Genomic DNA, 26741 nt, shown 5'->3' on the forward strand with positions numbered 1-26741 from the left:
AAATAAAAAGAAATCTGTTAACATCGATGTGCGCTTTACCTATATAATTTTTTTCAGGCAAACTTTTACTTAAAATAATTGATCTGATACATTTTTACAAGTAGTATTAATTTTATTTAACAAAACAGCAATTTTTTTAAATTATTTATTTTAAAACATACTTCTTTCAAATGATTTTATTTATTGTGACTTTTTTCCGTTGACCTCTAAATTTACTATACTGGAGACTCATTATGACAAAATCATTTTTCATTTACCTGGATTACATATTGGACGGAAATAAAGAGCTTATTAGGAATAGGAATAGAAATTCATTAAGCGAGTGTTCCACTTATTGATGTTTCATTCTGTAAAGGGGTATATTCACCAAATGCAGTGTTTACATGAAAATAATTAGAATTGAAACGGAAGTACTTGCAACGACAAAATCATTTTTTGTTACCTGTGTGATGAAGTTGTATAGAATATTCACACTCTGTGTACAAAACAAATATGCATTTACGTATCATTTCGAATTTATATTGATATTGATTAGCAAAATCAAGTAATGGTCTAAACTTACACATATATATGCAATATTTTTTATTCAAAAATATAAGTTCATGTTCAAAACACATCTATATAGATGAAAATAAAATCATTATAGAGATACCAGGATTATAATTGTTATATATATATACGCCAGACGTACGTCTTCTAAATGACAGTGACGCTCGAATCAATAAATGTTATAAGGCCAAATAAAGTACAAAGTTGAAGAGCACACATATAGATGAAATGTAGTTCTACAAATTTCTCTATCTATATTTTTTTTAAAGATCTTAAAAACAAGTTAACTCTGTCAAATTTAGTGCACAGCTAGGGGTAAACCGTACCAACAGACTGGAGACCGGCAAATGTGATCCCTATTTTTATAAAAGGCGAAAAATACCTAGCCAGTAATTACAGACCTGTCTCTAACATGCATTTGCTGCAAACTGCTCGAACACATTGTTGTAAGTAACATACTAAAACATCTGGACACACATAACATCCTTGTGGACAATCAGCATGGCTTCAGAACAAAACACAGCTACTTACTTTAAGTCATGAACTACTTAGTAACCTCCATAATGGTGTACAAATTGATCTTATTATTTTAGACATCTCCAGGGCATTTGACAAGGTAGCTCTCAAAAAGTTATTAAGGAAGATGGATAATTATGGCATAAGGGGAAATACCTGGAATTGGGTATCAGCCTTTCTTAGTAACAAAACGCAACAGGTTGCCCTTGACGGAGAGGTATCTAGTCAAATGCCTGTGGTCAGTGGGGTGCCCCAAGGCTCAGTTTTGTCCACTACTTTTTCTCATCTTCATTAATGACCTACCTGCAGCAGTAACATCAAAAACACGCTTGTTTGCAGATGATTGTATCTTATACAGAAACATAACAAACCAACAAGATTGTACCATACTATAAAATGATCTAAACTGTCTAGCCAATTGGGAAAAAACTTGGTATGCAATTCCATCCTGAAAAATGCAACTCCCTCACTGCAACAAGATCACAGTCACCATTCAAACATGATTATGTATTAAAAGGCCACATCTTATAATCCGTCAGCACTGCAAAATATCTCGGTATCACCCTTTCTCACAACATGTCTTGGGATACACACATAAAATAATATTACTTCAAAAGCAAATAAGATCTTAGGCTTTCTAAAAAGAAACTTGAAAATAAACCAGGAAGAAACTAAAAGTTTGGCATACAAATCCATGGTACGTTCTAATTTAGAATACTGCTCTTCAGTTTGGTCACCTCACACCCAAAAACAAAAAAACAACATTGAAAAAGTACAAAGAAGGGCAGCACGCTATGTCACCAACAGATATCACAACACCAGTAGTGTTACTTCCATGATCGACCATCTTCAATGGGAGTCACTTGAAACTCGCAGAAACATCAATCGAGTCACTATGCTTTACAAAATCTCACACCATCTCATTGCAGTAGACCCAAACCTTTACCTTTTACCACAGCCAGTCAAAAACACCAGATTCACTAATTTATTACAATACCAAACATTTAGCACAAGAACAGACTATTTCAAGTACAGCTTTTTTCCATTCACTGCTGTACTGTGGAACTCACTCCCACAAAACATCACCAACGTTAACTCCCTGGATCAGTTTAAAATACTGATCCAGAGTCAGTATATTTAGATATCTAACCAATACAATACAATACAATACAAAGTTTTTTATTGTCAATTATGACGCCCAATAATTTGAGCAGTACAATTAAGTTCAATTTCATACAAGTGATTACATATTGATTACATTGATTATTTAACAATTAAACAAAGTCAAGTTTTTTTCACCCAAATGATATCTGCAAAATAGATGAATATATATATATATATATAGTTTTACAATATAATATAGATGGACAAACTACCGGTGACTAAACTGTATCTAGAATAGATTTTCTCTCTTTGAATAAAGTACACAATAATAAACTTACTTTTTTAATTATAACATTATCCTCAGATGACATTAACCATATTAATTTTGATTTATTTGGGAGGCTTTTAAAGTTTTTGTTAACCTTATTTAAGTAATCTATATATTCAGATCTGAAATAATGTAAATGCGTTAATTTTTGTTTTGTTTTTGCACAAAATTAGTTATTATATTTTATTAAGTGTCTGTTTGCGATGCGCCGACGTATAGTCATCAATGTGCTGATGGATCGTCGTATGATGTAGATGTAGATGTAGTGGACCACGAAGAGTATTCCTCAGATATGAGTGAACTTATTATCGTTCGCCGTGACGTAACGAAATCACGTGACTGGTTGGCAAGAAAGTTGTTTACACTGTAACAGGTCGAGAACTATAGACTTTCTGACGTCAGCATATATTTACATAGTAATTTCCAAAACACAAGGCCAATCCCAGAAAACACAAAAACATTGAGAAAATGTTCCAAGAATGTTATGTATTTGTTGTGAGAACGTTGCATTTTAACATCATGTGGATGCAAAAGTGTGGACTCCCTATGCAGATCGAGCAATATTGTGAGGGACACGCCTGGAACATTGAAATTATGTTCCCAGTATGTTGTCAAAATGTTTCAGCTTAACATTGTTAGAACGTTCAAAGATGGATGTGGCTGGTATGTAATTCAAACGTTGTTGGGATGTTGTAAATAAACAACAAAAACTCACTTTCACAAATATAACCATGTGCTTGATTATGGCATTTGGGCACCTTCTTCCATGTGGTGAAAAAGCACATGGGGTTGTACATTCTCTAATTTTGAGGGAGACACATTACAAAAATGTATTTATTCCCAAACTGAATAACTGCAGATATAAATTAAATAATGGTATGAAATAGTTGTTTGAACAACTGTATTGTATCATTGGCATTTATACCACTATAATTTCTGTGTATAAGTTAGAAAAACTAGATTGCTATGATATAAGAAACAACTATCTGCAATGTAAATGAAGAATTTATTAACAAACAAATGAAAGCATTGATAAGCATATGTTTTAAAATCAAACAATTTTCTCCAGTATAAAGATTCTACTGTAACATTAAGTAAAATAAACAGTTCTTATGAAAATTAATTCCTTAATTATGTACACTTCGCATGTGGTAGCTTCACTTATTTTTGTAAATGTGCATGCAAACACATGTTATAAATGCATGCTTCACACTTGTGAGTGTGCACGTTTTCACACATGTACAATGCATATGGCAGCTTCACTCGCTTGTGAATGTGTACGCCTTCACACATGTAAAATGCATGTGACAGCTTCACTCACTTGTGAATGTGCACGCCTTCACACATGTAAAATCTTTACAACCTTAGAAAATTAAAAGATTGAATAAATGTTTTTCTTATATTACATATACAATCTGCTATAAATATAACAGCGAAGCTGCATTTTATTGTCTCAGTCAAATACATAATATAATTGCTAATTGATTCAAGTTTCATTCGTCACTGACTTTACAAAGACAAAAAAAAAATAATAAAAAAATAAATCTTTACAACAAACTGTGTATTAACTTAATCAATTCTTAAACGAGAAGGTGTCCCCAGTAGAGAGATGCCCAACTCGCACTATCATTTTCTATGGACCATAAAATTGGGATAAAACCTCTAATTCGGCATTAAAATTAGAAAGATCATTTCGAATGGAACATATGAACTAAGTTGCAAGTTGATTTGACTTCAACTTCATACAAAACTACCTTGACCAAAAACTATACTCTGAAGCAAAAAAGACAGGTGGGTTAACAAACAAATGGACAGACAGACCAGAAAAATAATGAAGCTTTACTATCATAGGTGGGTCATAAAAAGTTAAATAAAACATATTAATTAAATAATTATAAAAGAAAGTATGTATCATCAGTCAGATTCCGTTGCTGCTTGATATTCCCCAGCTTGAGCTGTAGCAGGATCAGGAACAGTAGTACTTGCTGTTTGAGTGGGTTTCTGAAAATGTAAATGATGTCAATTAAGAAGTTATTTCAATTTAAAAATAATGCAAATTTGTGTCCCATAATGCATCATCTGAATTGTTAGGTGTTAAATTTAAAAAAGATTAGACAAAAAAGATCTGTAAAATCATTATCAATTAAACCTCCATTTTGAGAACAGACACAAAAATAATGATAAAACATGATTTAAAAAAGATTGACATACACATATGTAGGTTATCCCAATGTAATTGGTTCTGATGCCATAATCAGGTTCCAACACTTAGGACTGTTTTGACTTAACCTAATTCTGTTCATTTTAAATTATAATCATTACCTTGTAACGGGTTCCACCTGGTTGGTGAGGGGCATGCCGAAAGAAATCGGATATTGCTTCATCAACCACTGATTCCTTAGCATTCTTATGCACTCTTGTACAGGCCTCTGCAACAACATATATGATAAAATGAATAGACAAAGAATATCAAAACATAAATTTCTAGTATCTCTGAACGCACAGAGACTTTACTTATGACAAACAGGACTCTCTGATTTGTTTGTATCTGTAAATTGCTCATTACAACTCACTGACACTTGCTAAAATTCTCAAATTAAGAGGCAAAATCTTTGACATGTCATTATTTTCTAATCAATGTCCATAATGTTAAATAACTAAAAACTCATAACATTCTGAAAGAATTGTATTCCAGGCATAGATTACCTTAGCCGAATTTGGCACAATTTTTTGGAATTTTGGATCCTCAATGCTCTTCAACTTTTTACTTGTTTGGCTTTATAAATATTTTGATTTGAGCGTCACTGATGAGTCTTATATAGACGAAACGCGCGTCTGGCGTACTAAATTATAATCCTGGTACCTTTGATAACTATTTACACCACTGGGTCGATGCCACTGCTGGTGGACGTTTCGTCCCCGAGGGTATCACCAGCCCAGTAGTCAACACTTCGGTGTTGACATGAATATCAATAATGTGGTCATTTTTATCAATTTCCTGTTTACTAAACTTTGAATTTTTCGAAAAACTAAGGATTTTCTTATTCCAGGCATAGATTACCTTAGCCGAATTTGGCACAATTTTTTGGAATTTTGGATCCTCAATGCTCTTCAACTTTTTACTTGTTTGGCTTTATAAATATTTTGATTTGAGCGTCACTGATGAGTCTTATATAGACGAAACGCGCGTCTGGCGTACTAAATTATAATCCTGGTACCTTTGATAACTATGTAATAACAATGTCTCATTTAGTTAACTTCTTGAACATTTTTCTAAATATCTTGTAAAAAAAGTCATTATCTGCTAAAGTTACTACCATTTCATTATGGTTTAAAATTTGCAATTTTTTGACAGATTATTATGAGTACTTTTAAGTGATGTTTACGATTTAGGATTGGGCCTGTGTGGTTCCAGTTTACATACTTTAACCAAAAAATAGGGTAGGAAGGTTGGCAAATTTCATGTATATTTATTTTTTTATTTTGGATTGTCAAATTCTGGATGAAAATTGTGTTTACAGAAATTGTTTCCTGTATTACACAAGACATGCTCCTACCAAAAGTTTGACCCTTGACATGTTTTATTGTAAAATAAAATTTGTAGCATTCTAATCTTAACAGATACTTGTGATGGAAATTCATAGTTTTACTTTTTAAATTGTATTTAGATGAAGAGTTGTCTCATTGGCACTCACACCACTTCTTCCTATATCTAATGACAGAAATCTATGAATTTAATCAGTCAGGTTACTGAAACCACACATATATTTTCATTTGGCCTTCGTTACATATAAATATTCTCACGATATCAATTGATCTTAAAATGTCTGTGTTGGAGAATAAGGTGATGACTACACTATGTAATAAGCCACTACTTACTGATTATCACTTTGTGCAGTACCTTCTTTTTTATTTTCCCCCTTTAAACTAAACTTAGACCATTGATTGTTCAAGGCTAATCTACGACAGATTTTTCTAACAGTATCTCCAATTTTTTTGCCTCCTAAAGCTGCCAAGAAATGTACCTGCAATATAACAATAATTTTACAATTTGATCATTTGGAAAGTATCTACTCACTACGACCTCAGTGACAAACCTATTGCTGTTGTGTTCAGTTTCAACAAAGTTGCCATTTATTTTAGTATTTTTTTTTTTATATTTGTATTCATGTCAAATTTGATAACTGAAGAAGTGACTTTGCTTATTGTTGAAGGCTGTATGATGACCTATAGTTAATGTCTGTGTCATTTTGGTCTTTTTTTTGGTGAAATTCTCTCATTGGCAATCATACCAGACCTTCTTTTTAACTCACCTGATCAGGTAAAGATCTATCTGCCCTGAAATTTTCAGATGAATCGGACAACTCATTGTTGGGTTGCTGCCCCTGAATTAGTAATTTTAAGGAAATTTTGCTGTTTTTGGTTATTATCTTGAATATTATTATAGATAGAGATAAACAGTAAACAGCAATAATGTTCAGCAAAGTAAGATTTACAAATAAGTCAACATGACCGAAATGGTCAGTTGACCCATTTAGGAGTTATTGCCCTTTATAGTCATTTTTTTTTAAACATAATAAATAAAAGTCCTGAAAAAACATAAAATGAGAACATTGTTTATGTTGACTAAGGATTTTCTTATTCCAGGCATAGATTACCTTAGCCGAATTTGGCACAATTTTTTTGGAATTTTGGATCCTCAATGCTCTTCAACTTTTTACTTGTTTGGCTTTATAAATATTTTGATTTGAGCGTCACTGATGAGTCTTATATAGACGAAACGCGCGTCTGGCGTACTAAATTATAATCCAGGTACCTTTGATAACTATGTAATAACAATGTCTCATTTAGTTAACTTCTTGAACATTTTTCTAAATATCTTGTAAAAAAAGTCATTATCTGCTAAAGTTACTACCATTTCATTATGGTTTAAAATTTGCAATTTTTTGACAGATTATTATGAGTACTTTTAAGTGATGTTTACGATTTAGGATTGGGCCTGTGTGGTTCCAGTTTACATACTTTAACCAAAAAATAGGGTAGGAAGGTTGGCAAATTTCATGTATATTTATTTTTTTATTTTGGATTGTCAAATTCTGGATGAAAATTGTGTTTACAGAAATTGTTTCCTGTATTACACAAGACATGCTCCTACCAAAAGTTTGACCCTTGACATGTTTTATTGTAAAATAAAATTTGTAGCATTCTAATCTTAACAGATACTTGTGATGGAAATTCATAGATTTACTTTTTAAATTGTATTTAGATGAAGAGTTGTCTCATTGGCACTCACACCACTTCTTCCTATATCTAATGACAGAAATCTATGAATTTAATCAGTCAGGTTACTGAAACCACACATATATTTTCATTTGGCCTTCGTTACATATAAATATTCTCACGATATCAATTGATCTTAAAATGTCTGTGTTGGAGAATAAGGTGATGACTACACTATGTAATAAGCCACTACTTACTGATTATCACTTTGTGCAGTACCTTCTTTTTTATTTTCCCCCTTTAAACTAAACTTAGACCATTGATTGTTCAAGGCTAATCTACGACAGATTTTTCTAACAGTATCTCCAATTTTTTTGCCTCCTAAAGCTGCCAAGAAATGTACCTGCAATATAACAATAATTTTACAATTTGATCATTTGGAAAGTATCTACTCACTACGACCTCAGTGACAAACCTATTGCTGTTGTGTTCAGTTTCAACAAAGTTGCCATTTATTTTAGTATTTTTTTTTTATATTTGTATTCATGTCAAATTTGATAACTGAAGAAGTGACTTTGCTTATTGTTGAAGGCTGTATGATGACCTATAGTTAATGTCTGTGTCATTTTGGTCTTTTTTTTGGTGAAATTCTCTCATTGGCAATCATACCAGACCTTCTTTTTAACTCACCTGATCAGGTAAAGATCTATCTGCCCTGAAATTTTCAGATGAATCGGACAACCCATTGTTGGGTTGCTGCCCCTGAATTAGTAATTTTAAGGAAATTTTGCTGTTTTTGGTTATTATCTTGAATATTATTATAGATAGAGATAAACAGTAAACAGCAATAATGTTCAGCAAAGTAAGATTTACAAATAAGTCAACATGACCGAAATGGTCAGTTGACCCATTTAGGAGTTATTGCCCTTTATAGTCATTTTTTTTTAAACATAATAAATAAAAGTCCTGAAAAAACATAAAATGAGAACATTGTTTATGTTGACCATAACACAAGTTGGACACACACAATCTTTTATCGCAAAGAGATCTTTTTTTTGTTTGTTTTTTACACTATAAATAAAAACACAGAAAAAAAGTAATATATACAAATGTTCAAGGAAATAGGTAGATAATTTTACTATTTAATGCTTGTAAGATTTATATACATTCAGTTGAGCTGGATGATAGTTAGGGTCCCTTTGGTTTCTGAATATTTGATGTTCGTTCGTGAATTTTGTCAGTTGCTGTTGTTGCTGGGCCTTTGTCTTTGCGTCCACCAGGCGTTCCAACATTGTTGTTTCCTTGGAAATTAAAGAACAATGTTGATTGATTAGGATTCTCCTCGTCTTTATTAAGTTATTAGGTTTTGCCTTTTTTATTTCATGGTTATGTTTAGCTGCTAAAATGCCTTGGTGTTCAGGCTCGTTCATATTTTGGGCTGCATCCTTTTTATTTAAAGCATTATAGCTGAAACTTGCGCTTGTCACATTGAAATTTTGTAAAAAAGACGGAGACTGGTTGGTGGTTCGTATCTTTTCAGTATTTGTTTGTTTATGTTCAGATGTATTTTCATCTTCACTTGTCGAATCTTCAGATTCATGCACGCTATTGTTCTTGACATTGACTGGCTGTTCTTGAGTGTGGGCAATAACGGTCTCGAAATTTGGACATTCAGCTTTCTTATGTCCTGGGTTATTGCATGTAATATTAAATTGTGTGTGATGTATTGAAATTGTGATGTACATTAGAATTTTTATGTTCTTGTAGGTAAAGTTTTCATACGGTCATTTATTTGATTATTTTAATTTTCAGATTTACATGGTCCATGCATCAAGAAAATGGCGGCCCTTCGTATCGGAAATAAATTACTTCATGAAGATCTTGGCAGGTTACAAGCATCAAATATTACTCTAAGAAAAGAAGTTAATGACCCAAGGTTTAGTGTCCAAGCAATATTCATTGACCGTAAAACACTATTTTACACAGGTGTGTCAAATAAAGCCATTTTCATGTGGTTAGTTTTATTTTGCCTGACAATATTACCATCCAGCAAATTAATGTCTCCGTCAAATATTTTATTGTGTATTTTAATGAAGCTGAGACTGAACATTCAACACCAAGTTATAGCTTATCGGTGCAATGTATAAGTCACTACTGTATCCGATATATTTAACAAAGGTATTCCAAAACTTGCTGAAAAACTGTCGTTTCTAGTGCAGTGGCCAGATAGAGACGATCTCATTAAGAACATGCCCATAGTATTTAAACTTTCTTATCCAAGGTACATCAGCATAATAGACTGTTTCGAAGTATTCACCCAAAGACCAGCAAATTTAACTGCAAGGGCACAAACCTGGTCGAATTATAAGTATCACACCACCATCAAGGTTTTAGTGTCCATAACACCTACCGGAGCAATATCATTTGTGTCAAAAGCCTTTGGAGGTAGAACGTCAGACAAAGTTATAACTCAGCGTAGTGTTTTTTTTTTTTGATAAATTAAAGCATGGGGACCAAGTTCAAGCCGACCGAGGTTTTTTAATCGCAGAGGAGTTAGCCAGTCGCCATGCATCATTAGTAATTCATGCTTTTCCCAAAAGTAAATCTCAACTTAGTGCAAAAGAAGTGGAACAAAAAAGAAAAATTGCCCATGTGCGCATTTATGTGGAGAGGGCAATGGAACAGTTAAAAAACTTAAACATTTTAAGTAGTAATATGAGCATTTATTTGGTGCCTCATTCAGACAGTATTATTACATGATGTTCAGCAGGGTGTAATTTACATCCTAAACTTGTGTCTTGATTTACTGATTGTACTTTTGATATATAAATGAAGTAGTAAAATACATATTATACACTTTAAGTAAACATTTCAAAACAATTACTGCAGTACAAATCTAGTATGAATTAAAAAATAATTGGTTAAATAAAACAATAGTTTTGATATATGTACATTGAAAAAAGTTTACCCTTGTCAAGAAATGATACATGTATACCATGTTGCCATTACACTAGAACTGTGCAATGTTAACTTTATTAAAAATGTACATGTATTATGATAAAATAAATGATGTTTATTTATTATTGGTCTTCATCTTTGTTGATGAGTGTCATCACAATAAAGCATGCAAGCAGTAATGAGACAATATAAGTACAGAAAAAAATCCACAAAATACATTACGATGGGTTAATGCCACAACCAAATAACTGAAAATGTAGCATTTTTCAGACGGCATGTTTTTTAGTTTTATGGGTACTTTAAAAGTTATTACATGTAAATAAATGATTTTGTATTTCAGTTTCAATGTTTGCTAACAAACTATCAAATACATAAGAACAAAATAAGTAAGACAATTGATTTATTGCTTTAAATTGATTGAGACATAATTAAACATAGTATTACATTGAAAACACAATTGCCAAAACCAAGTTACTGGTGATACAGTATTGATGCAATCAAATATCCATGTTTAAAAATATGATATGATAGTACCATAACACGGTAACTAACATTATGACCTTGTGGCTGTTACGTTAAATATGAAAAAATGCTGGTCGTAGTGCCTTAATCATTTAACAGAAGATAATTGTTTTTGACATATCAAAATTAATCTTATCAAACTATAATTTGTATGACAGAATACAATAACAGGCATTATGTTTTTTTGGCATTACAAAAAAATTTGTATATTTTTTACAAAACATGCCATAACCTGTCATAAAGAAATAACTTATGTTGGCAATTAAAATTTATCATTATTTTATGTTAAAAATAAAGACCACAACGCAATATCCAATATAAGATAATCAATTTATGAATTAAAACAAACATCATTATTGATATATTGATAAAAATATCGTTAAACAAGAATTACTGAGGTGACTATATTGATCAGAATTTTTAAAATGTTGAAGCTTGAAGCATATATGCAATCTATCACTCTTGTTCTGAGTCTTGTTCTTCTTCCTCTACATCCGGGTCCGGTAGATTATCAGGAACCTCTCCATTGGCAGGAAGATCTTTGTAAAATTTGTGATACTCAGCGGGAATAACCTTGGTTTTGCAAAGGTTAAGAAGATCCCTCTTCTTTGCCAATGTAATTGGTTGCTTTCCTTTGTATTTTCTTGGCAATTCGTGTCCTTTAATATTTGTTACAGGAACTCCATTTTTGTCCAGCTCGATGATCCTCAATCTTCTGAAATCTTCGTCAAATGTATGCTTAAATAATATATGTTGAGGTTCCTGTTTGGAATATCGTAGCCATTTGATTTTCAGCCAGTTGACCTTTTCACCGTTGGCATCCACCTTGCTGTAGGTAAGTGTTGTCTTTTGGAGCTTTTTGAAATCGTAGATATCCTCATGTTGTATAGGTACAACCGAGTACGGATTAGTCCTCCTCGCCATCCTGACAACTGTTGCCCACTGGCTTGGGATGTAAATCTCAGTTTTTTTCTTGGCAAACTCGATTGCTGAATGCATGCTGTCGCATTCCATCTGGGTGTGTCCGCTTTCTAGGAACTTGTGGTCAATTATCTCTATATTTGGAAGATTGATGACAGCATGCATTAAGCCAGTTGCAGTAAACTGATTTCTATTTTGCCCTGCACATGCATCTGAGTAGAGAATTACATTCTTGATATTGGCTGTGAGAGACAACAGTTGCAGATATAAACAGGTTGTAATTTTACAGGCTCCACGTTTACCCTCTACCTCTGACCATAAGTAGCAAGTTGCATTTTTGGTACCTAAGTTATAAATTGACAGATTATAACAATTCAGTTTCCTCATGTAGTAAATTTGGCTGACTAAGGAACAAGGTGTTTGTAATACAGCCTGTAAGTCAAAAGTTGCTACAAAGGAATCATTAGTTGTTTTAGATTTATCTTTGTCTTTCTTCTTTTCCTCTCTCGCTCTCATCTTCATCTGTTGGTGCTCATAATACTTCTTCTTTTCGTTTTCTGAAATAGATGCATCTGCAATACCTCTGTCATAAGTAACACAAATATTACATTGGTCCTTTTTGGGAACATGAAATGAGAAATTGTACTCTTCGTTGAATGTTTTTCTGTATATTGTTAAACTAACTAATTGGTTCTGTGGAGTTGACTCTTTGTAGTAATCAAGATAAAGCTGATACATCCTGGGTACGTTCAACTCTGCTCCTAGATATCTTCTGTTGGAAGACTTCCTAGTGTAGTGCCCTTCGACAGCAGGAAAAGACTCAATATGACTTCTCACCTTTTGTAAGTATTCTGGTTTGGTTTTATTGTGGGGTGTGTGCTTACCTCGTTTGTCAGCGCCAATAAATACTCCACCTGACTCATTTTGCATGGCATTGTCAATGTAAGCATCACCAACATCTAATGTTTTCTTAAAGTACATTTTGCAAACTATTGTCTTCGTACCTCCAATATCAAAGAAATATGATCGATGAATATTTCTTTTCCTCTTTTGTGTGATATCCTTGTTTGGGTCGATGTACTTTCTTGTTTGTTTTTCTTCTACTCTTGATATGATGAAATCCTTTTTCCTTTCGTACGATTCCAGGGACCAAATAAATCAAATATTTTCTGTCTGTTTTCTTCAGTAATTTTCTGGCTACATTTGAATTTAGACTTGCTGCAATCTACAGATTTAACCACCTTTTGATGTACAGGTTTCCCTCTTTGTGACACATATTCTTTTCCAGACATTCGCAACTTCTTTCGTATGTTCTTTTTCCATTCATCTGGAGTAGCTTTTCTTTTTCTATAGAGTTTCTTTTTAGGAGGTGTCATAAACGTATGAGATTTTCGTAGAGGAGTTCCTCTTGGCCGCCCAACTTTTTTCCTAGTCTTTGAAGGAGTAATTGGTTGTTGGTCTGTTATATTTTCAATTGCATCATTCTGTACGTCATTTTTGGTCTTTCTCTACATGTTTGTTGCATGGCTGCTCCTGGCTTGCCTGTGAACTATTCTTGACACATCCATCATAATGAGATGGAATTGAGTGATCGTCTGATGTTATGTAGGAAAGGAAAATAAAACTTGATTGGTCAGGCTCACATAAAGTTGGTGTAATATCTATAACTGGTTTCTGGGAAAGACTTGTGAAGATTTTGATTGGCTTCCTACTCCAATTAGAAAGTGCAAGTGGCAAAAGGTCAGATGCTCGATTTGTCCATTTCCCACTACATTTGAGCTCTTCAACTTCTGTGCGAAAATCGATCCAAATCATATCTTCTTCAAATGATTCATTTGTTTCGTTATTTGAGAAAAAAAAAAACATATTCATTAGCGTTGTCTATGATATGTTCACATAACATGCCTCTTAATTCATTCTCATCTTTAACATACGGCACGTGCAGCAGCGATGCCCTAAAAAAGCAATTTCCATCTGGAGATACTTCCTTCCTGACAAGACCATTAACAGCAAGTAATGTATCCAGTTTTTGTTCACACTGATTTCGTTCTTTTTCAAAATATTCTGACTCCTGTGCACTAACTTCTTTAATTGACTGTATTATGCTATGCTCTTCTATCTGTTTGCTTGACTGACCTTTTGAAATTTTAGTTTGGTGCTGGAGACTTGTGTAAGTTTCTTTACAGGAAAGTGGTGTTTTCTGAACATTACCATTTGTACTTCTGTCTGCATTGATTGTTTTTGCAGTTTTATTTTTTGAAATAAATTGTAAAACTTTGGATTTTTTTTCTGTCTTTCTATTAATCTTGTTTTCTTTAGTGTTTCTTTTTTTCGAAAGTTTTTTCCGTCTTTTAGGAAGATTCAAGGTTTCATATTCAGAGTCTGTGTTTAAAATTCCTTCTGAAGACGGTGCTGATAATAAGTTAGAATCAGATGAGTTGATATCTGCCTTAGTTACTTTGTATGAATCTTCACTATCAATTATAGACTCAATATCCTCATCTTCTACAAAGATAGTCCTATGTTTCAGTCGAGATAGAGGAATATTATCGTCACTACTTTCTTCATCAATGGATACTGTTATCCCTTGTTGTATGTCTTCAGGTGTTGCGTCATCACCGTCTTGTTCATTCTGTAAGGGTCTTGTGTCATTTAATTCTTGTTGTATATCTTCAGGTGTTGTGTCATCACCGTCTTGTTCATTCTGCAAGGGCCTTGTGTCATTTAATTCTTGTTGTATATCTTCAGGTGTTGTATCATCAACCTCTTGTACATTCTGTAAGGGCATTGTGTCATTTAATTCTTGTTGTATATCTTCATGTGTTGTATCATCAACCTCTTGTTCATTCTGTACGGGCCTTGTGTCATTTAATTCTTGTTGTATATCTTCAGGTGTTGTGTCATCACCGTCTTGTTCATTCTGTACGGGCTTTGTGTAATTTAATTCTTGTTGTATATCTTCAGGTGTTGTGTCATCACCCTCTTGTTCATTCTGTAAGGGTCTTGTGTCATTTAATTCGTGTTGTATATCTTCATGTGTTGTATCATCACCCTCTTGTTCATTCTGTAAGGGCCTTATGTCATTTAATTCTTGTTGTATATCTTCATGTGTTGTGTCATCACCCTCTTGTTCATTCTGTAAGGGCCTTATGTCATTTAATTCTTGTTGTATATCTTCATGTGTTGTGTCATCACCCTTTTGTTCATTCTGTACGGGCCTTGTGTCATTTAATTCTTGTTGTATATCTTCAGGTATTGTGTCATCACCGTCTTGTTCATTCTGTACGGGCCTTGTGTCATTTAATTCTTGTTGTATATCTTCAGGTGTTGTGTCATCACCGTCTTGTTCATTCTGTACGGGCCTTGTGTCATTTAATTCTTGTTGTATATCTTCAGGTGTTGTGTCATCACCGTCTTGTTCATTCTGTAAGGGCCTTGTGTCATTTAATTCTTGTTGTATTTCTTCAGGTGTTGTATCATCACCCTCTTGTTCATTCTGTAAGGGCCGTGTGTCATTTAATTCTTGTTGTATATCTTCATGTGTTGTATTATCACCCTCTTGTTCATTCTGTAAGGGCCTTGTGTCATTTAATTCTTGTTGTATATCTTCAGGTGTTGTATCATCACCCTCTTGTTCATTCTGTAAGGGCCTTGTGTCATTTAATTCTTGTTGTATATCTTCATGTGTTGTATCATCACCCTCTTGTTCATTCTGTACGGGCCTTGTGTCATTTAATTCTTGTTGTATATCTTCAGGTGTTGTGTCAACAACCTCTTGTTCATTCTGTAAAGGCCTTGTGTCATTTAATTCTTGTTGTATATCTCCAGGTGTTGTGTCATCACCGTCTTGTTCATTCTGTAAGGGCCTTGTGTCATTAAATTCTTGTTGTATATCTTCAGGTGTTGTGTCATCACCGTCTTGTTCATTCTGTAAGGGCCTTGTGTCATTTAATTCTTGTTGTATATCTTCAGGTGTTGTGTCAACAACCTCTTGTCCAATATTTTCAGGCGTTGTGTTGACTGGCTCTCGTTGACTATCTCCTGTCACTGACAGGTTGTACTCGGTAGTTGTGTTTTCAATTGAATGACTATTTTCTTCTACTGCTATTGCATTCATCTATTCATCATCGGACCATTCTGTGCCTTCCATCCTGTAAAACATGTATTTAAATTATTGTCTATGTTTAGCCTTCGGAAATATTTTCTATTAATGACATTAGGACATTATAGTCTTAAAATTTTAATATTTCCTATGCGACAGTTGTTTTTCATTCGTGTGATGAGTTTCAGCTTTTTATTTTGCCATTTGATAAGGGACATAACAATTTTTATTCTACTTTGAATTTGATAGTTTTGTTGTTTTACTATATGATTTCCCTATTTTTAAAGGGTTCTCTGTTTCTCTCATTGTTAAAGTTGTCCCCTGTTAGTTATCTCTTGTTTTTCTTGTCCATGATCGAGATGTCTTTTATAAGCTGGATATAGCTACTTCTTGATAGACCATTTATCTTTATGAATCGATAGATAATTTGAAAATTAGAGCTATTGTCTTTACTAATGTAACATAAAAAATAAATATATAATATTTAAAAATCTTACCTTGGTGCTATTTTTTTATGATTTCTTTTTTTTTTCTTTATTATTTCTGTGACAAAAATCTGAAGAAAAAAATAGATAAATAAAACAGTGTGAACTAAGCATGCTAAGAGACACATAAAACATTTAAAAATACATAAAAAAAATAGTTAAAGCAACATGCAGTTAGACCATGTTTTGTGTATTTATTTGATTCATTTTAACAGAATTAATTATTATCCATATTAAATCTGAATTATAATATCTTTCTCAGAGTAAAATTACTTATTATTCATCAACGCTAATACTTATTTTTTTATCATAGTGTAAAAATTAAAAATATTTAGATAAATGTTTTTCATAATATAATTTACAATGTCATACATACCTATAACTGCTTTGGGATTATTTAAAGATGATCATTTTTAACAATAGCAATGTGCATTCCTTCCCTGAGAAAATTAGTATTTACAAGATGTGTAATAGTGTAAATGAAACAAAAACACGAAATAAGATACTTGGTTTTAACCTCGAATCAGCATTATATTTACACAAGTCTTAATAACCCAAAAGATTATCAGGATTTATTGGTTTGTTGACCTTTCATCTGCTGATTATATTTAACAGCTGCAACAGGTTATCTTTAGACACAGTGGATGATGCATGCTAAAAATAGATTTAAGGATTGTAAACATGACAGCTACAAACAGTTAACCTTACTCACAATGTTGAGGCATATAGAAATTGTGAAAAGAATTTGAAATTTGGTTTTACCAAACATTTTATCTCCAGATATTTGATTAAGGCATATTGTTTTGATATATAAAATATTTTACTATAATGACCAAATAACTTATTTATAAATAGATGCTTGATGCATCCAACAATTCAATTATTAATAGATAATTGATTGATGTTTCATCAATTAAAAACACTTCTAGTATACCTTTTGCTCTATAATTTTGTGCGATTAAAGCATTGGCTTTAAAACACATTTTTGACCCAAAATCCAAATTTAACAAATTTTATGTTACTTGGTTGTGGCAATAACCCATCGATTAGTTACAACCATTAGCATTAATCGTTATAAAACAAAGTCAAAATAACACAATACTCAGTCCAGTCTATCCACTGCAGCTCAAACAATACCACTTTCCCTTTGGCTTTCGTCGGATATTTACACATTTGTAGTGAAACCACTGATACGGACACTCTGATTTGTCACACTCGATCATTATGCCATATTCCGGTTCGACACATAAACACCATATCTCTTTTTCGTTGTTGTTTTCTTCTGGTGGTTGTTCTGTGGCTTGCTGTTGGTTTTCCAGCTGTCTGGTGACTAACTCCCTTATTACATACGTCTTCACAAAGAGTTCACATTTGCTTATTAAGGCATGACAAAAGTTCACACCAATGGGTACTCTTACTATGACCCTACTGTGTAAAGGCTCACACTTAGTGTAGACAACAAAGTCACAAAATGTCAATTGGAGGATAAACATCTGGAATTGAACTTGTGTGTAGTATCTGTGGTTGGTCTTGAAGTGTAGAGACTTGTCCAAACAAAAGTCTTTATCAGATGATGCAGCTTGCATAACAGTAATGTCCTTATGCTTGTATGGGCACTTAATCTCAATTAGTCCTTTACCACAACACTGACAGTTGATAATGTCATCGGGACTGGATCCCAAGAATTGGTGTTGATTGTTAATAGTAAAACCCGACAAATTATATTCAAAATCAATGTGTTGTGTGCTTTGGTTGGTGATATAGGCTTGTCTGCATTCTTCTTCATGGTCGACTCCCCACTTGACAGCAGCTTTGTTGAACAGGTCATATGATGAATACCCAACAATGCGCTTTACTAAAACGTCCGGTGATGTGGTGTCTTTGCGTGTTCAAACGCCATGGGCCTTATATGCTGTAACACGCCCCATACGGTGTTGAAACCATAGTGGGCTAATGGCTTGGTTCCTTGTTGCGGCTTCTAAATTTGTAGCTTGGTAGTCGGAACACAAATAGCCGCAGAAAATGTCTTTGCAATGACTGTCAATGTGATGTCTGTATTGTCTGGATCCTGTAGTGATTGCAACAGCTTATGATACTTTTCTGTGTAAGTTGCTACTGGTTGACTCTCTACAATCTGTGAGGTTGCTGTCACTGATGTAAAAATACAGCATTTTGGTACCAGAGCAATCTTAGAGGTGATCTCAGGTGCTGCACACGTGGCACCCGGCGTGTTGCTTATGAGATAACAAATCCGGTAAATAGTATAATTCCAAAACTAAACGAGACTTACCTTGGTAAAAGTTGAAGTTCAGTTGGAATTTAACGTAGTCATCTTTAGTTGTAGGGATCAGATGAGATGTTCGTGCGCATGTGTAGCTTCAGTCTTCAAAGTCGAAGGGTTTGTGCATACAAAAGTACTAAGTACAACATCACAAAAAAGAGGGAGGGATATCGGGAGGGCATCTGATCCCTACAACTAAAGATGACTTCGTTAAATTCCAACTGAACTTCAACTTTTACCAAGGTAAGTCTCGTTTAGTTTTGGAATTTAACTACGTCATCCCGTTTCCGGGACCAGATGAGACTTCAAAGAGCACAAGCCCTGAGATAAGTCAAAAAGTTATATTAAAAACCTCCAAAAAAAAAACAAATATATCCCTCCTATATACAAAGTTCATTTACAAATAAAGTTCTATGTACTCAGAACAGCTCTCTGAAAACGTTGTTCATCTGACTCGATCGGCTTCTTGTAGAATTTAGCAAAAGTCTTTTCACTGGTCCAACCAGCTCTTCGTAAAATACATTCCACAGGAATCAGATTATGGAAAGCCTTAGAAACAACTGCTGATCTAGCGCTATGCGAAGAATAAGATTTTAAATTAATTCCTGATTTTGACATCACAGTTTTGATCCATCTGCTAATTGTTTCTCTTGAAACGGCTTTAAACGGTTTCACATAACTTATAAAAAGTTTCTGACTATTACCACGAGCTTGAGCTGTTCTCATCAAATATTCTTTTAAAACAGTAAAAACACACAATCTCCTATCTGGAGGATAAGCAAAAAGTTCAACAAAATGTACATTAAACCCAGGTCTATTCTGTTTTAATAAACCTGAATAAAACAAAGTATAACTATCCTTTCCTTTAATCACTAAAAGTTTGTTTAGCCTGGAAAGGTATTGAAAAGGAACTCAAGCTGTTTATTTATGCATTAGAAAGCCATTTATTTGCATGTTTGTTTAAGACTTAAGGCACCTCAGGTATGCAATCAAGAACACACTGGCTTCTTTTGAGAAATTGTTGACAACCACCAGCGGTGATTTGATAACTTTACAAAAAGATGGTGTTCATAAATTTACAAAATAATGATAAGCTTCATACATTGTCATACACATTAAAATAAATACATTTTCTTGTACAAATGCTCCATACATACTGGATAATTATTTGGGTTGTTGTTGAGGTTTTTTTTTGTTAGTGCTAGCCAAAAAGCATTGCAATGAAACCAGTGTTTTTTGTTAAATTCTGACCATCAAAGTTTGAAATATTTAATCTACGCATACATGTTTGTATTTAATGTATTTTTAATGTCTATGCTTTTGGTTTATAGTGGTATAATTTTGTGTCTTAATGTGCAGTAGTTCTTTAAGCACTTGTCCTCATCAAGTTGCAGTTATGTGTCTGCTCGGTACTTGTTTCGGAAATTTGCAAATGTTCGTTTCATAAACTTGTGTATCTATTTTAAGGTCTATCAGGAAATTGGAAGTGATACTACAACTATGATTTATTATAAAGGACCTGCATTTGCTATGTACCTACAAATCGTTTTTTCCTTCTTGTAGTATTTTTAAAATTCTGTATTGTCAATAAACAACCAAGATGGAGGAATGTTTACATATATGGCATTGTGGGAAAACAAAATTTATCATCAACATTGAAATTTAGCGATATTACAGATTTTTTCACTACGATTTTAATATTTTCTTGAATAATGAAATATTTAGAGCACTATCGTTGTGAAATTATGTAGTTTTTGTTACAATGTTGTTGTAAAAACATTCCGGGATTGAACGGAAATTATCGAATGAAATTACTTGACCAATCAGTGATGAAAAGTGTAATTTGCAATGGCTTCTACTGGTATGTTTGTTCTTATCATCTGGGTAAACGACGATCCTATCAAAGGCAACGTTGTGAAGGTTACTAACATCGCCGAGCCACGCAAAGCCTTCAACGAATACAGTGTCGGTGAGAAAGTAACAGCAAAGTGCCCTGGTTTTCGTGGTGTACACAACGGTGTTATTGCAATGATTGGTTGTAAGTGCATATATATATATATCTTAGTAGAAGTTGTGAATAAGGTTAAATAATTTTATCTCATTCTTAAGTTAAATTAGTTTTGAGAGAAGAAAAAAACATTTTTTCCAAATTAACTTCCTCCTTAACGGAGCACCCATGTTATGACCTGGGCGTGTAATCAGTACCACACCCAAAAAAATGTAACTCCCTGTGGTCAAATTCACCATTAAATTTGTTTAACATTTATAAATAACTTTTATTCCCTAAAGATCTAAAATGAAAAAATTGAAGAATATCATTATCTGCCAACAAAATTATTATAATTTTTTTTTTAAATAAGTTAATAAACATGATAAAGAATATATATACTGGTTTTGATTGCCAAGGAGACAACCGTCCACAAGAGAATAAAATGTCACAGAAATTAAAAAAGTTATTGGTCACCGTACGGCCTTCAACATTGATCAAAGTCCAAACTGTATAGTCTGCTTCAAATGGTCCCAAAATGATGATGAAAAACAATTCAAACAGGAAAATGAACAGCCTTATTAAAATATAAAAAATATACAACACATAAACAAACGACAACCACTGAATATGGGCTACCGACTTGGGACAGACACATACATACATAATGTAAACATGTTAGTTGGATAAGAATGCATTCATGGTCAGTTAAGATTATATGTTGTTTTTTTAGGAAAATGTAAAACATGTGAAAATGCTTATATTTTCTTGCATCATTTTCCACTAAAAGGCTTAAATTAATTAATAGATTTTGACGACAGGTATATATATATTTTGGATTAAAATAAAAGACAATTGTTAAAGAGCAGAGAAAAAGATAATTTATCATAAATTTATTATATCAATGATTGAAAAGGAAATACAAATGTAATGTCAGCCATGTAGTTGAGAGGGAAAATAAAGAACTGAAGAAGGCCAATGGCGGAAACGTCTTGAAAAATTGGTTCATTTAAACAATTAGATAATTTTGAAATAAAACATTTTGCAAATAGGCAGCAATTAAAATAAAATCTTGATAAAATTAAGAAGTAATTTGGATATCTGACATAACAAAAAGGAATATTTAATACACATCCTTTATTTAATCATATGTGACCACATTCATGAATAATTTACATGAATAATTTAAAATCACAAGTCTAATAAAAATATGCAACAGAATGACTATAACATTTTGATAGATTTTTTTAAATAAGAAAACTAATAACATATTTTCAAAATGCAGAATATACCCCTTTCTAGCTCTGATCATATTACATGTATATCTTGTAGTAATTGAGCAAATGTCTTGCAATTGTCAAAGTATGAAAATTACTTTTCTAAGAATTATCTTATTTTGAAAAAAGCTTGTTTATAGCATTTTATATACTGTATCTGTATTTTAGCTTTAGAAGAGAAGCAGCAGCTGGAAGACTGTCTGAAAGGTGACCAGTTTAATCAGCTTGTAAAGACGTATGTCAACAAAGACCAAGAGGAAAGAACAGAAAAGATCCCCGACAAGGTGTTTATCTTAAATATTGCATGGAAGGTCAAAAACCAAGTGTAAAGTGTTTTTTCAGGGTTCACTTTGACTATGATCATTATCATAAGTTACCATATTAAGCTCTTTAATAAACATCATTTCATTTTTGTCTCTTGTGGAACGTTGTCTCATTGGCAATCATACCACATTTAAAAATTATTTTTTTTATAAATCTTATGGAGATAAAATTATTGATATTATAATCATAGTATACAGCTCTCACAAGCTTATATATATATATATAAAGGTTCAAATATTTAAAGAAGATTTATGGTGATTGTTGACCATTTGATTTTTTTTTAACTCAAAATAAAAAAAAAGATGCATTGTATGTAAGAAAATGAGACATCTAGATATAAGAAAATGTGGTATGAGGCCTAAATTAAACTTTTGTTTGTTTCCCCAATCCTGTCCTGCCAAGCCAGATGTGGGTAGATAGGTAGGCAAATAATTTAATTTTTCCAAAAAGCTTGAATATTTTCGGACGATCCGACAAGCCTGAAAATCCAAAATGAAGAAAATAATATTTGACTCAGTTTTGACAATAAAATTTTATGAGAAGCAGCAATTTTGAAGGGTCGGTCGGGATTTGGGAGACAAACAATATTTTATTTTAGGCCTGAGGGCCAATAAAACAAATCTCCATCAAAGTCACAAAAAAGTAAACCATAATTGGTCAAAGTACAGTACGTCATCAACATGGAGCCTTGGCTCACACCGATTAGCAAGCTATACAGGAACCCAAAAATTACCAGTGTAAAATGGTTCATACAGGAAAACCAATAGTCTTATGTATATAAAATTGATAACTTCTTATGAACCACATCAACAAATGACAACTATATATTGCTTCTGAATATCAGATTCCTGACATAGGACAGGTGAAAACAAATGCAGCAGGTTTAAACATTTTAATAGGTACCAACCTTTGCCCTTGTATATATTAAATATTAAGGCTATTATCATGTAAAACATTATTTTTTATATCTTTTTTAGACATCTTCCAAAACTCCTGTAGTTGAAAAACCTGTTGTTCCTGTCAAAAAGCGCAAGATACAAAAAGAACAGTCTACACCCAAACCAGTAGAGGTATGTATTTTTGGTATGAATGTTATCAACAGATTTTTTTCTTCTTATGTTATGAATATATATGAACGTTTCATAAATTCATCTTTTTTTCTATTCTGGCACTATTCATGCTATTTAAATGGTAGTACATGTAGTATCGCCTAAATGATTTTAGTATTTTTTAAAATAAGAAAATGTGGTTTTAATGCCAATGTTCTATCCAAGACACAATATGAATACGATGTGGTATAAATGTCAATGAGACGATTCTTCATCCAAGAAACAATGTATTTTAATGATTATTATGTAGTTAAAAGTAAGAATTATAGCTTTCAGAGCAGCCTTTTATGCAGAGTCCTTGCTCACTTAAAACTTCAAGCTAGAAAGAACCCAAAAGTGATAATATTTATATAAACAAGAAAACACACTGTCTTATGATGAAAACACCATTGACCTATATTTTAAATTTTCAGAAAAACCTTGAGACAGTTGCCAGAGAACTGGAGGTAACAGAGCTTCACCAGCAGCTTGAGGAAAACCGGTAAGTACATAATTGGAAAATACATTTTGTATATCAAACCCACAACAGTAGGCTAATAAAGGGCTGCACTTTAGCGCATGATACGCCCGTTGCTCTTTTAACTCGTCTTTTATGCTTTAAATGAATTTATATGATCAACTAGAAAAAGTGTGAGCCCTGTCAAATACCCCTTCCCCCCCAAAATAATAAATAAAAATGCATGAAAAAATTGGCACTAGTTTCATTGACATTGGTGAAAGCCTTTTTGAGTTTATTGTCCGAAGTGTTGAAAATCCCCCCTTTTTATGAATTAAGCCCCATAAATCTAAAACTTAAAATCTTAAATTAAAAAAAAACGAAAGGGAGTTTACGTCAATAGATATAAGCAATTCACTCAAGTTTCATGGAAATTGGTGAAAGTGTTTTTGAGTTATTGTCCGAAGTGTGGCGACGGACAGACAACGGTATACATAATACGTCCCGTCTAAAAGACGGGCGTATTAAAATTGGTTACTTGTAAGTAACACCAAATGCCAATATGATTCGATAAAGTAATTTAATATATATATACATGTACATATGAATCTGGTGCAAGATAACACATCTATAAAAGTTACACATATTTATAGCATAAAATAACATTAAAGTTTTAATCTATTTTAATAATATTTTATTTTAAATCTAAATCATCAAAAAATGACAATGCTTAGTGTTTCTGTCCCAACATAACAAATTCTAAATTTTGTAGGTACTTACCAATCAGCCAAGTTATAAGAGAGTCGATGGATATCTTGGTAACCGATTCTCGACCAGCAACACCAGAGCGTGACGTTTGTATTGACTGTACAGTTCTACAGGAACAGGTCCAGTCCAACACCCACCAGATATGTGGTCTACAAAACCAGCTGCAGTCCTATAATAGCCAGCTCCTTTCAACAAAGAGCCAACTGCAGTCTTCACTAAACCTCAACCAGAGCTTACAACATCAACTTAGTAATCTCCAATACTATGTGCAGATAATGTGGAGTAAGAATCCGGTAAGAATTATCATGTAACTTAATACCAATAATTCTCCTCCTAAGATTTATGCTTATAGAAACAAACAGTTCTCCCATTGTACCCAAGTAGGTAAAAATAACATTATTTGAATATTTGACATAAATTAAATTGTTTAGTAGGGACATGATAAATAATTAAATAGATATTTAATCTAAAGATTTAAAAGCTTCATACAAAAAAAATGTTGCAACAACTTAATATATATCTAAATACTTGTTAAATTAAATGTACCAGGCTTTTTGTGACTCATAGATACAGGACTAAATTATGGATGATAAAGGTAATTTTACGGATCTCTGTCATTTACTGTATATAACTGAATATTTTTATTTTGTAAATTTTTATAGTTATATGTGCTAGAGTAGTACAGATAATGCCTGATAATGGTAACAAGCCAGTTGCCGAGTAATAGGGTAATGATATTTTTTTTATATTTCAGGGTTGGTTTCAGTCCTCACGCAATGACCCTAGTACTTGCTATAGAGGTGAGAGCAGCTTTCAACAAGACAGAAACAACAACCAACAGATATCAACTCCACAGCCATCGACTCCTCAGCCATCAACTCCTCAGCCATCGACTCCTAAGTCATCAACTACTCAGTCATCAACTCCACAGCCATCAACAACTCAGTTAACTCCTCAGTCGTCAACTCCTCAGTCATCTACTCCTCAGTCAACTGACCACCATACATCTTTAAACAGAGTTACATTTGCCACTTCACAGAATGAAACTCTTGACATCAGCTGTATTCCAGTCAGTACAACACCAATGGCCAATTCATCATTCATTCAGGTATTATATCACTTAAATTTTTTTTAAACCTTGAAACTGTATGTCTACCTTTAAATGTTAAAATTTTCCTCTAAATCAAAAATGAAAACTTGTAAAAAAAAACCTAATGAAAATGATTATTTCTTTTTTAAAATAACAACATTTACACTGAAATAATAAAGCGTTAATGCTATATATAAAAAGGATAATTTGGTATGATTGCCAAACGAGACGACTCTTCACAGGAGACACAGACATTATCTCTTTGTCAACTATCACAGCTATGAAAAGCCCCAAAAGGCTTGGACAAAGCACTTGTTTTATTAATTTTTAGCAACAGAAATAAATCAATATGACCTAATTTGAAAGATACAAATGGATATAGGAAGACATGGTATGAGTGCCAATGAGACAACTCTCCATCAAAATAACAATTTATAAAAGTAAACATTATAGGTCAAGGTACAGCATTCAACACAGAGCTGTGGCTCACACTGATCAACAAGCTATAAAAGAGGGACGAAAGATACCAAAGGGACAGTCAAACTCATAAATCAAAAATAAACTGAAAACACTATTGCAAAAAATGATAAAAACGAACAGACAGCAATAGCACACACAACTTAGAAAACTAAAGAATAGTATAGAAATGTATATAAAAAAAAAAATACTAGTGAAAAACAGGCTAACCAACTGTCTAATTGTCTAAAGTTTAATTCTTTACAATGCTATCTTTCGGATTGTTTAATGGTTTATTTTATTTTATA

General features: G+C 32.8%; 2 protein-coding genes and 1 pseudogene across 2 annotated transcripts; 1 reads left to right on the forward strand and 2 right to left on the reverse strand.

Moving 5' to 3' along the window:
* Positions 1-13218: 13218 nt before the first annotated feature.
* On the reverse strand, positions 13219-16235 carry LOC139493994 (otolith matrix protein OMM-64-like). The gene is made up of 2 exons (XM_071282163.1): positions 14024-16235; positions 13219-13577 (listed from the first exon to the last, which is right to left on the reverse strand). The coding sequence occupies exons 1-2, from the start codon at positions 16233-16235 to the stop codon at positions 13219-13221; spliced, it is 2571 nt and encodes an 856-aa protein (XP_071138264.1).
* A 1556-nt stretch (positions 16236-17791) lies between these two features.
* Positions 17792-20141, reverse strand: LOC139493996 (uncharacterized; annotated as a pseudogene).
* Positions 20142-20824: 683 nt separating this feature from the next.
* On the forward strand, positions 20825-26320 carry LOC139493997 (myb-like protein K). The gene is made up of 7 exons (XM_071282164.1): positions 20825-21024; positions 22419-22534; positions 23552-23644; positions 24097-24164; positions 24892-25180; positions 25642-25995; positions 26309-26320. The coding sequence occupies exons 1-7, from the start codon at positions 20835-20837 to the stop codon at positions 26318-26320; spliced, it is 1122 nt and encodes a 373-aa protein (XP_071138265.1). The 5' UTR covers positions 20825-20834.
* The last annotated feature ends 421 nt before the right edge of the window (positions 26321-26741 follow it).

The sequence above is a fragment of the Mytilus edulis genome, chromosome 11, assembly GCF_963676685.1.
Source record: "Mytilus edulis chromosome 11, xbMytEdul2.2, whole genome shotgun sequence".
Lineage (NCBI taxonomy): Eukaryota > Metazoa > Mollusca > Bivalvia > Mytilida > Mytilidae > Mytilus > Mytilus edulis.

Coding starts and splice junctions, on each gene's coding strand:
- LOC139493994 (XM_071282163.1), bottom strand. CDS start 16,235: ATGAATGCAATAGCAGTAGAAGAAAATAGTCATTCAATTGAAAACACA. Junction 13,578..14,023: donor AGATGAGAATGAATTAAGAG/GCATGTTATGTG, acceptor AAAATATAACAG/ACCAACAACCAATTACTCCT.
- LOC139493997 (XM_071282164.1), top strand. CDS start 20,835: ATGGCTTCTACTGGTATGTTTGTTCTTATCATCTGGGTAAACGACGAT. Junction 21,025..22,418: donor TGTTATTGCAATGATTGGTT/GTAAGTGCATAT, acceptor TCTGTATTTTAG/CTTTAGAAGAGAAGCAGCAG. Junction 22,535..23,551: donor CAGAAAAGATCCCCGACAAG/GTGTTTATCTTA, acceptor TATCTTTTTTAG/ACATCTTCCAAAACTCCTGT.